Below are 12,288 nucleotides of genomic sequence, written 5' to 3'. Positions count from 1 at the left end.
TTACCATTTAATTTGATTGGAACAAGTGAATATCTTGGCTGATCACTCCCTGGTTCATGCATAAATGATTTACTCAAGGATGGGTAATTAGTCCTAATTAATTTGATTGGAACAAGTTAATATCCTGGCTAATCAGAATGATGAATGTAATAAGAACGTGTTAAATCAACATTCGAAATTTTGAAGTTGGATTTGGTTGATACCGCCAAAAAGAAAATTTTGATATTTAGGAACACTAAGATCAATGTTCCCCTTGAGTCACTTGAGAGGCTTATGCACATAGGCTACTCTAAGCATCAAGTTCTTTAAAAAAGTTTTAGAGGATAGCCCAAACATGAATATCTCATCACTTTGGCCAGCAGTCTTCTATTGCCTTCGTGAAGATCTTATTTACTGTGAAGTAGAAGCAGTTGGAAGGAAAAATAGGTCGATAGGTTCTTCCCATAAAGGGCATGCACCAAAGATTGTTGTTAGTGATAATGGAGAGAGATAATTTAACTTGAGAGCTTGCTCATCATCTAATCATTCTATCACTGAATCCGGTAAAGATGTTGTGAAAGAGAATACGAACATCTTGAGCATGCCACCTTTGAGCTTTGGTGAGAAATTTGAAGATGCTTATAACGTACTCTTGATATTGGACGATCGAGAACATTTTGACAACCATAGTTCTCGATCTAGGAGAATGATTGGGAATATCTGTAGCCAATTAAAGATCCAAATTTAGAGTAGGAGGCTAGGTGTTGGTGACCGAATCCAGATAGTTCGCCACAAACATCTTGATAATGAATATGTTCTTGATTTTATTGTTGAAAGAAAAAAATATTGATGATTTGTGATACTCAATTAGGGGCAATCGCTATAGACGTTAGAAATTAAAACTTTTGGGATTTTTGCTTAAAAGTATTAATATATCTTATGGAAGGTGATCTCAAGTCATTTGTCATCCTCTATTTCGAACTCTGCCACTTTTCTTCTGTTCTTCCTCTACTCTTTCTTTGATATCATGTTAAGAATGTGAAACATAACTGGGATTAAAAGTCTGATCTTCATTCATGTTCACAAAGTTTAAATAGGATACAAGCTACCAACTAACTCCTAAACATAATAGAAAATATACTAGTACTTTGAAGAAGGACATAGCAAATTTTATAAGACAATGCCTGGCTTGCCAGTAGGTGAAGGCCTCGAGATAGCACCCAAGAAGATTGCTACAGCCCTTAAATGGGAAGTAGTGTGTATGAATTTTATCTCATGTTTGTCAAAGATCAAGCAAAGTTTTAACGTAATCTTGGCAGTTGTAGACATAATAATCAAGACAACACACTCATTCTAGGCAAGACCACATATCAAGTAGATCGATTGGGTTCAACTATAGATAAGAGAGTTAACATGCCTGCACGGAATGCCAGTCTCTAGGTCCACCTCAAAGGTTAAGAAGGGTCTTCAATCGGGAAAAGTTTGATTTAGCACCTCACATTCTCTATATTATTTTTCTAAAAAATCTTACCTTCGTATAACTTGTTGGTGATTGACCATTTCCTGTCTATAAGAAATTTAAAAATTGGGAAGTTTGGTAATGTAAGAAAAATGTCTATTTTTCATTTTTTTTTCTAAACTTTCCTTTATTATTTCATTTTCAAATCTTGTACAACTCATTTATGTTATCTTGTATATTTTAATGAGACCTATTAACCTCATGCCACTTATTTTAAAAGAATAACGAGGATCAACACAAGAGTGTCAATATCATACGGGAGAGAGTAGGTTGTGACCCCTTACATCACAACAAGCATAACAGAGACCCTCAAGTGAAACCTAACCGGCAATGCGAGTCTAAAGATAGACAAGTTCATGAAGTGATTGAGGAGGATGGTGCATCATCCAACGCACCAAAAATTTGTGCAAGACAGAGGCAACGATGTCGACATGAGTATCAAAAATAGGCTTTTTGAAGGATCAGGTAGGGCCCCAAGCCTTAACCTCTAAAACGAGTTTTAGAGTGAAGCCTTAACCTCTAAAATCAGAGTTTTAGAGTGAATTTGGGTATACGACTTTGGAATTAAGTCCATCTATATGAAATTTGAAAACTCTCAAAATTTTGTGTCAATTGAACACACGACTTTCGAATTAAGTCCATCTATATGAAATTTGAAAACTCTCAAAATTTTGTGTCAATTGAACAAAGGACCAATGCTTTATGACACTATATGATCGGTTTGCCTAAATCATGTCCATACTTTCAAGAATTTTAATACCTTAATAACCCCCCTTTGGTCAACTCTCCACCACCCTTTTGATCATGTGGCTTAAGCGAGCCACTCTGTTGCACTCGAGGGAATGGTACTTTTTTTAATTTTAGTTTGTATTTTGGTTAAATCCCAATCCCTAGTATCCATTCTTGTATTTAACTCAAACGTTACTTTTGAATAAATTTTTGTTTGTTTGTATCCTTTTAAATCTTTTATTGTTTTAAAGTTTTGAGAAAGATTTATAGCAGTTTTGGAGTTTTGAAAAAGATTTATTAACCCAGTTTTTTATTTGTTTGAAAATTTAGTTTGAATTTTCAAAATATTTTACAAAGTAAATAACAGATGAAATCATTTAAAGATGGAAATATTGAATTCATATATGAAAGTAATCAATTTGTATGAAAGGAGTTCTCATCAACTATTGTTGCAATAATTATTTGGATATTATTCATTCTTCATCTATCATCCATCAATATACATAAATTCTTACCACCGCTGCCATGTCTCAATGGTCGATAGAATCCGGATGAATGGATGTTCAAGACATCCCAATGAGATGAACGATACGCGAGCCCATTCTCGATGGCATGAACGAGTGAGTTGTGATGGCTGACGACACCCCGAGACTTGGGATGACTTCAAGACATATGGGCCTAGTGTTAGACCAATATTGTCGTCAACCCCTATTAAAAAATCATAACCTATTATTATTGGCTCTCAAGATTGAAAAAATATAATTAAAATCAATTTTATTAATTTATAAATAGTTTGATGTTAAAAGGTTTTACAAACTAATTTAATTATGTATTCGAGACAATTTGTATTAATGCATCAATAAATTTATTGGGTATGGTCTTGTTTAGTAGATCGTTAAACGATACCATATTCAAAACGGTACCAATAAAAATATCACTCTTTAGTTAAAGTAGGAAATTAAATATAAGAAAAAAATATAGATATCATTTCATTTCAGAAAAAATATAGAAATAATGAATTTGTCTACAAAATAATGATTTAGCTCGGCTTAGGTTTTGCTTTGTTAATAGCCAAAGAAACCTCTATGCACAGCAATGCTACTCTCACACTTGTGTGCTACTTCCAATGGGTGCAATGGTTGGGGTTCGAGCAATGCTTCCAACTGGTGCAACCTCTGGAGGTAACGCAATTCTCCCAAACGGTGCAGCCTCCAATGCAATTCTCTCAACCGATGTACCCTCCGGAGTTTGAGCAATGCTTCCAACCGATGCACCCTCCGGAGTTTGAGCAATGCTTCCAACCGATGCACCCTCCGGAGTTTGAGCAATGCTTCCAACCGATGCACCCTCCGGAGTTTGAGCAATGCTTCCAACCGATGCACCCTCCGGAGTTTGAGCAATGCTTCCAACCGATGCACCCTCCGGAGTTTGAGCAATGCTTCCAACCGATGCACCCTCCGAAATTAGAGCCTCCGGAGTTTGAGCAATGCTTCCAACCGATGCACCCTCCGGAGTTAGAGCCTCCGGAGTTTGAGCAATGCTTCCAAATGGTGTAGCCACCGGGACTTCTGTGCTACTTCCAATTGGTGCAACCGTTGGGGCTTGTGTGTCTTGTGATCCAAAGGCACGAAATGAAAATTGATGATCGAGATTTACGACACCGTTGACATCGCCAAAAGTGGCACCCACCTTTGCACAACATTGCCAAACAATCACTAAGAAAAGGGTGTGAAAGAGCTTGAAACCTTTGCCCATGGCCATTGTGGAGCGTTTAGAAGTTGTAAGGTTACAAGCTCGTTTCACAAATGATGAGTAGCAATGACTAAGGTGTGGCTACTTGAATTTTTTTTTTGATAAAGAGAAGCCCTTTATATAGTTTGATGGGAAAACTATATTTAGAAAAGACCACAAAATTTAGAAAGGATGTTAAATTTGGTGGGTTTGGGAGTATTTTAAGTATAGAATGTTTGACTATTTAATTTCTAATTTCTCTCCGTTAGAGCTCATGAAGGATAATTATATTTTTAAATAAAAACATAGGGCTTACTTTTGATGGGTAATAAAATGATATTTTATTTTATTTCATTAACTCAATAAACGCAATATTATTCTATAATATGGTAGTGATTTTCTTCGGATGAATTGTACTTGCTTGGATTATGTCACATTCATACAACCCATTTATAGCTTAAGGAGTAAGGTTGTCACCACTAAGTGTCGTTTGAGACCATGTTTCTAATTATGATAAATTAATGTATTGTAATGCTGCTTCTTAATTATCACAATACAACAATGCTGGTACGGACAGCAGAACTTTCAAGTCTTGAAAAATGTATTTCAGCCAAGTTAACTCTAAACAAGTATTTGCCATAGCTCGATACTCGACTTCTACTAATGATCTAGACACATTGTTTTCTTTTTAGACTTCCAATAAATAATTGAATTTTTAAGGAATATGCAAAACCTAGAAATAGGTAGTTCGACAACCACCCCAATTAGAATTGCAATATGCTTGTAATCTTAGGTTGTTTTGGATGGTAGTAGGAGTTTTGACCAGGAGTACCTTCTATGTATCTCAGAACTTGAAGAGTTGTCACCCAATGTGATTTTCTTGGTTCATGCATAAATAATTTACTCGAGGATTAGTAATTTTTCCCATTTAATTTGATTGGAACAAGTGAATATCTTGGCTGATCACTTCTTGGTTCATGCATAAATGATTTACTCAAGGATTGGTAATTTGTCCCGATTTGATTGGAACAAGTGAATATCCTGACTGATCAGAATGGTGAATGTAATAAGAATATGTTAAATAAACATCCGAAATTTTGATGCTGGATTTGGTTGATACCACCAAAAAGGAAGTTTTGATATTTAGGAAGATCGATGTTCCCCTTGAGTCACTTGAGAGGCTTATGTGCATGGGCTACTCTAAGCCTTAAGATCTTGATTCCTTTAAGGAAGTTTTAGAGGATAACCCGAACATGGATATCTCATCACTTTGGCCAGCAGTCTTCTATTACCTTAATCTTGTTTAATGTCAAGTAGAAGCAGTTGGAAGGAAAAATAGGTCAACAGGTTCTTCCAACGAGGGGCATGTGCCAAAGATTGTTGTTAATGATAATGGAGAGAGATCTTTTAACTCGAGAGCTTGCTCATCATCTAATCATTCGATCACTGAATCCTGTAATGATGTTGTGAAAGAAAATATGAACATCTTGAGCATGTCACCTTTGAGCTTTGTGAGAAATTTGAAGATTCTTATAACGTAGTCTTGATATTTGACGATCGAGAATAGTTTGCCAACCGTAGCTCTCGATCTAGGAGAATGATTGAGAATATCTGTAGCCAATTCATGATCCAAATTTAGAGTAGGAGGCTACGTGTTGTGACCGAGTCTGGATAGTTCGCCACAAGCATCTTGATAATGAATATGTTCTTGATTTTATTGTTAAAAGAAAATATATTGATGATTTGCGATGCTTAGTCATGGACAATCGCTAAAGACACTGGAAATTAAAACTTTTGAGATTTAGGCTTAAAAGAATTGATATATCTTGCGGAAGATCATCCCAATTCATTTGTCGCCCTCTGTTTCGATCTCTAACACTTTTCTTCTGTTCTTCCTCTTCTCTTACTCTGATACCATGTTAAGAATGTAAAACATAATTAGGATTGAAAGTCCAATCTTCATTAATGTTCACAAAGTTTAAATAGGATACAAGCTATAGCTCACCAATTCCTCAAAATAAGAAAGAAAAAAAATCCTAACCAAGTACCGTGAAAGAGTGTCAAATGAGAGAGAAAAAGGTTACCCAAGAGAAGGAGTCAAGGGACTGAACATCAAGAATAATAAATACAATAAAAGTAGATCGTTTCTCAAGGATGAGCAAAGATGTGATAATGCTAAAACATATAGGGAAATTTGCTTATTTGTGCATATCTTGTTGTTTACTATAAAAAAAAATAATTTAAAGTTGATACAACTCTAGGTTCATGATTAACATTACGAATTACATAAAATAGGTCTTTTCGTGTGTTAACTTGTGCTATTTTGTGCGTCACATTGAACCAGGCAAATGATGGTACAAAAGTAAATAATGAGACTAAACATCAAGAAGGAGGAGACTACAAGACGGTAGCTCGTGTAAGTTGAGTGAAAAACACATGGAGAGCACTCTCAATCCTAAATTATAGGTGACAAATACGGAACCCTATAAATAGGGTAGCTTACCCTAAATAAAAAGAAAGCCGCATAGTGGTTGAGAAGAATGCTTTAGGAGGGAGCAGGCCTCAGCAAAGTACGGAATCAGACAGAAGAAAACGAGATTGTAGCCAGAAGTGGTATCGCTCAGTTAACACTAATGACCGAGCAACCCACCCTACGAACACGTGTTATTGACGCCTAGAAGCCTAACGAGCACATAAGCAAAGTATGGAATCAGACAGAAACAGAGAGACCAGTAGAGTATTCAATCTCTTCACATTGGGGTTTGCTATGGCAAGACCGCCCATGTGTCCCTCGAGACGAGAGAATCCTAAAAGACATTATAGCTGAAATCCACGATACATCTTATACGTCCCACCCAAGAAGTCCAAAGATGTATAGGATGTGAAAGGATGTTACTAGTGGCAAGGGATGATGAAGGATATAGCAGATTTTATAAGCCAATGCATGGCTTGCTAGGTGAAGGCCTCTAGCGCCCAACAAGATGTTGGGATATAGAGCCTAATGCCTAGATCTGGTAGAGATATATTTGGAAGATATTTTGTAAAGATATGATAGAGATATATATGGTAGATATTTGGTAAAGATTTGATAGAGATATATTTGTTAGATTATATCTCGTAGGTTTAAATCTTTGGAAGCTATATTTAGTAAAATGAAACCATATATATACCTCATTAGACCGTGCTCTCAAAATGTACTTTTCTTCATTCTCTGTATTCTCTCTCGTTGTACATACCTGAAGTCATTAATAATAAAACCTTTAGCCAATATTCCTCCTTGTATTTTCTCAACTGTTCTTTGTGTTCATCTTGATCGAGTGTGTGCTTTGTTGAGCGATCCTAATAATTGGTATCAGAGCTAACAACTGGTATCGATCCTAACAACTGGTATCAAAGCTAGGCGAAATTTCCCACGATCTGTGAAGATGGAAAGTTCAAAGATTGGAATTGAGAAGTTCGATGGATCCGATTTCGATTTCTGGAAGATGCAGATTGAAGATTATCTATGCCAGAAAAATCTTCACGAAGTCCTATTGGGGGTGAAGACGGATACCATGACCATGGAACAGTGGAAGCTCAAGGATCGACAAGCCTTAGGGATGATCCAATTGACGCTATCTAGAAACGTGGCATTCAACATCATCAAGGAGAAGACAACGTCAGATCTATTGAAGGCGCTGTCAAATATGTATGAAAAACTGTCGATTATGAACAAGGTGTATTTGATGCGAAGATTGTTCAATCTACAGATGTCTGAAGGTGGATCTGTCGCCGATCATATAAATAAATTCAATATGATCGTAACTCAACTGAGTTCGGTGGAAATTAATTTCAAAGATGAAATTAAAGCGTTGATTTTGATGTCATCTTTACCCGAGTCATGGGATACTGTTGTTGCCGCAATCAGCAGTTTCCGAGGATTTGATAAACTGAAGTTTGATGAAATTCGAGATGTAGTTCTCAGCGAAAGTATTCGCAAATGGGAAATTGGAAATTCATCAGGTAATGCTCTCAGTGTTGATCGAAGGGGAAGATGTAAATCAAAAAGCTCAAAGATGGGCGATCAAAATCAAAGAACTGGGGAAATTCTCCAAACAAACCCAACGTAACGTGTTTGAGCTGTGGAGGAAAGGGACACTTTCGAACAGATTGTACAAAACTGAAGAAGAAGCAGAATCATAAATCTTAAGATGATGATGATTCCATATATAGAATAGAAGATACTGAGGACGTTTTAATCCTTAGTGTGGGCAGCCCAACTGAATCCTGGATTTTGGATTCAGGTGCATCGTTCCATTCGTCTCCAAGTAAGGAATTGTTTTGAAATTTCAAATCAGAAAATTTCGGTAAGGTGTATCTTGCTGACAATAAAACTTTGGAGATTGAAGGGAAAGGAGATGTCTCCATACAAACTCCAGCAGGAAATCAGTGGACATTACAAGATGTCAGATACATTCCTAGTCTCAAGAAGAACCTAATCTCTATGGGTCAGTTGGATAGCACAGGCTATGCAGTAGAGTTTGGAAAGAGTTCATGGAAGATTGTGAAGTGTGCTGTAACGACCCTAAATTTCCACATACTCAGAGTCGCTACTAACGTCTCATGCTCATCTATAATGCGGAAATATAACTCTTACATGAACATAATTGATAACGTAAACTTAAAAAAAAAATGTTTAAAACAAGTTCTTCCCTGGAATACACAGCCATGGTCTTACGTGTTTAAATATGAAATACTGAAATTTAGAGAAAATAAAAACAAATAAAAAATAATTTAAAACAATGAAATGCAAAAAAACCTATTCTAACTTAAGACTAGAAATTTAAATATGAGTCTACCCTATGCACGTGCCACAGTCTCTGCTCGCGATGCTGCCGTCCTCCGTACAAGTGCGCCTTGCCTTTACCTGAAAAATGATGTAGCATACGGCCTGAGTATTTCAAAGAATACTCAGTAAGTGGCCCCACTATAGGGGGCCATGCAAATGCAAATACATGCAATCATGATTTAGGGACCTATCTCTAATCATCTTAGAGGTGGCCTCTAGTCTCGGACAAATTGGATGTGTAGTACTTCCCTACACACGACTCACACGTGCGAGTGTGAATCCCCAGGGCGCTCGCACACCCCCTAGACCCTTTGGTCAAGCTAATCTGTAGCGACGTCCGGAGGTCAGCGGAACCCCATAGTGTCATGCACCTCATGAACACCCTCATCTGTGTGCTTTCGCACCTGTGCACATACGCGCTCATCATACGGTGCGCGTCCGCACTCATCATCTCTAGGGGAAGTAGCCCTATGCTTATGAACATACAATATGCATGAGGTCCCTCTAAATCCATCATAATGTGTCTTCTGACACAACCCTCTAGTTTCATCTCTTTGTTACTCTAGGTAACACATACTCATGGATATTTATATTTATATTAATATCATTTTCACGCTCTTAGGGTTGTGTCCTATGTCGATCTAACGACATGATGCAATATGGCACTCATCATCATATAGCATGCTCAATATGAAAAACATCATCATATTAAGGTAAACGTCACGCAATCATCATACTCATCATATTGCCACAAAGTGCATCAAACATATCAAGTACGACATTCATCAAAATATATATATATATATACTGAGCACATCATCAGGTATCCTAACCCACACATCATCATAAGTCATACATCATCATAACTCATATACCGCATCGTACGACATAGTTCATACAACATCGTAATTCATACAATTTTTAGCCTATCCTGTAGTAAGGCCACTTACCTGATTAGCTTATACGGTTGTCACCAATTTATCTTTAATGAAAGTTCGACTTTTCCCTTTGTATCCAAGCCAACCTATAAGAATCCATGGCATCAATTTCATGTTAAATTCTCTAACTCTTACAATGGTTCATGTGCTAAACTTCATGCGAGCATTTTAAGACTTTGCATAGATAAAGTCTTGGAACATTATAATATACCTCTAAATAGATATACACATTATATATATATTCTATTTATATTAAGATTTCATTTTCTATTTTTTATTTCGATTGACTTCTCTCTTGTCTTTTGATATTCTTTCTTTACTCTGCTTTTTTCCTCCATTTTTGTTCAAGCATATTCTTGACCAATTTTTAATCTATTCTTACTTAATCATATTGTTGGTCAATTCGGATCCATTCTACTCCCAACTCTTCCCTTTTATTTTTCTCTTCCTCTGTATTTTTTTCTTTTGATTTTCTATTCTGGCCTTCTCTGTATTTTCTCTTTTAGTTCTTCCTGCCTTTTCTATTTATTTTTCTTTCCTCTATATGCCTTCTCTGTATTTTTTCTTTTACTTTCTCTCTATTTTTTGTTGTCTGTATACCTTCTCTGTATTTTCTCTTTTATTTCTTTCCTGTATTTTCTCTTTTACTTCTTTCTTTCCTGCTCTCTCTATTTTCTCTTTACTTCCTGCTCTTTATTTATTTTTTATTTCTTTTCCTCTGTATGTCTTCTCTGTATTTTCTCTTTTACTTCTTTCCTGCGCTCTGTATTTTCTTTTACTTCTTTCTTTCCTGCTCTCTGTATTTTCTCTTTACTCTATTGACAAATATTTGCCTCATCTGTTCTAGTTATTTTCTATGACCTAACATCATAACCAAAAATCTAAATATCTGGGCAAGAGAACCAGGAATCTAATTCTGAATAATTAGACAAAGGAAAAGAAAATATGTTCTAGTTATTTTTCTATGACCTAACATCATAACTAAAAATCTAAATAACTGGGCAAAAGAACCAGGGATCTAATTCTGAATAATTAGACAAACGAAAAGGAAATCTGATCTGGATAAATGAAAAAGAGATCAGAGATCTGAAACATGACTTACCGTAATAACAACAAGATCTCTCTCCAAATTAAATCTCCAACTCTCCTTGTAAATCTGGTTGTTTGTATTTTTTTTTCATTGTAGGAACCACCGATGATCCAGTATTCTGATTTGGGATATTGACTGATGAGTTGGTTGAGGAGAGATAGTTGGGAGAGGAAGGAGGGGTTAGTGGAGAGTAGTTTAGGGAAAATTATTATTTTAATTAATTTAATTATTTTAATTATTTAATTATTTTTTTTTTGGTCATTACATGTGCGATGGTTGTTGCACGTGGCAGAAAATCTGGAACCCTATACACTATTGCAGAGTGTATAAACATGACTGCTGCTGCTGAGAGTGCTTCCAATTCAAGTCTATGGCACAATAGACTTGGACATATGAACGTCAAAGGAATGAAGATGCTGACTGCGAAAGGAGCCTTAGAAGGCTTAAAATCTATTGATATGGGTCTTTGTGAGAGCTGTGTTATGGGCAAACAGAAACGAGTTAGTTTCACAAAGGCTGCCAGAGAACCGAAGAAAGTGCAGTTGGAAATGATCCATACAGACGTCTGGGGACAATCTCCATTTTCATCACCTGGTGTTTCAAGGTACTACGTCACCTTCATCGATGACTTCAGCAGGAAGGTATGGGTTTACTTTCTGAAACACAAGTCAAATGTGTTTGCCACCTTCAAGAAGTGGAAAGCTAAAGTTTAAAATCAGACCGGCTTGAAGATCAAATGCCTGAGGTCTGACAATGGAGGAGAGTACAACAAATCAAAGTTTAAAACATCTTGTGCAGATGAGGGAATTAGATTAATAAGAACAATTCCCGGTAAGGCAAGACAAAATGGTATTGCAGAAAGGATGAACAGAACATTGAACGAGCGAGCAAGAAGCATGAGGATTCATTCTGGACTACCAAAGATATTCTGGGCTGATGCTGTGAACACTGCAGCATATTTGATTAATAGAGGGTCGTCAGTAACCTTGAAGTTCAAATTGCCCGAAGAAGTATGGACAGGAAAAGAACTCAAGTACTCTCACTTGAGAACTTTTGGCTGTACTGTGTATGTTCATGTTGATCCAGAGAACAGAGATAAGCTTGATGCTAAGGCTGTGAAATGCTACTTCATAGGCTATGGCTCTGACATGTTCGGGTACAGGTTTTGGGATGAGAATAATATGAAAATCCTAAGACATTGCGATGTGACCTTTGATGAAAATATCATGTACAAGGACAGAGAGAAGATAAACTCTGAGACTACGAAGCAAGTGGGAGTTGAACTTGAGTTGCAGGAAAATTCACGCAGTGATGTTACAACAGAAGCTCAAGAAACTCTTGATTATATTGCTGAAGAACCAGACGTGGAGCAAGTTGCACCTGAGCAGGTGTTGAGGAGATCATCCAGAACTATCAGAGCACCAGATAGATATTCACCCTCATTACATTATCTGTTGCTGACTGACGAAGGAGA

General features: G+C 36.6%; 1 protein-coding gene across 1 annotated transcript; it reads right to left on the bottom strand.

The window, feature by feature from the left end:
* Window positions 1-3,202: 3,202 nt before the first annotated feature.
* On the bottom strand, window positions 3,203-4,061 carry LOC147792430 (uncharacterized). Its single transcript, XM_087124985.1, has 2 exons — window positions 3,698-4,061; window positions 3,203-3,646 (listed from the first exon to the last, which is right to left on the bottom strand). The coding sequence occupies exons 1-2, from the start codon at window positions 3,986-3,988 to the stop codon at window positions 3,332-3,334; spliced, it is 606 nt and encodes a 201-aa protein (XP_086981111.1). The 5' UTR covers window positions 3,989-4,061; the 3' UTR covers window positions 3,203-3,331.
* Between the last annotated feature and the right edge of the window lie 8,227 nt (window positions 4,062-12,288).

Source organism: Cucurbita pepo, chromosome 6, assembly GCF_057944985.1.
Source record: "Cucurbita pepo subsp. pepo isolate OVF chromosome 6, ASM5794498v1, whole genome shotgun sequence".
NCBI lineage: Eukaryota > Viridiplantae > Streptophyta > Magnoliopsida > Cucurbitales > Cucurbitaceae > Cucurbita > Cucurbita pepo.
This window is presented reverse-complemented; position numbering and strand designations above follow the sequence as displayed.

Bases quoted from the DNA above. Each gene is read 5' to 3' on its own strand.
- LOC147792430 (XM_087124985.1), bottom strand. From the start codon at position 3,988: ATGGCCATGGGCAAAGGTTTCAAGCTCTTTCACACCCTTTTCTTAGTG. The intron at 3,647-3,697 runs GCTCTAATTTCG...CAAACTCCGGAG, and splicing joins GCATTGCTCAAACTCCGGAG to GGTGCATCGGTTGGAAGCAT.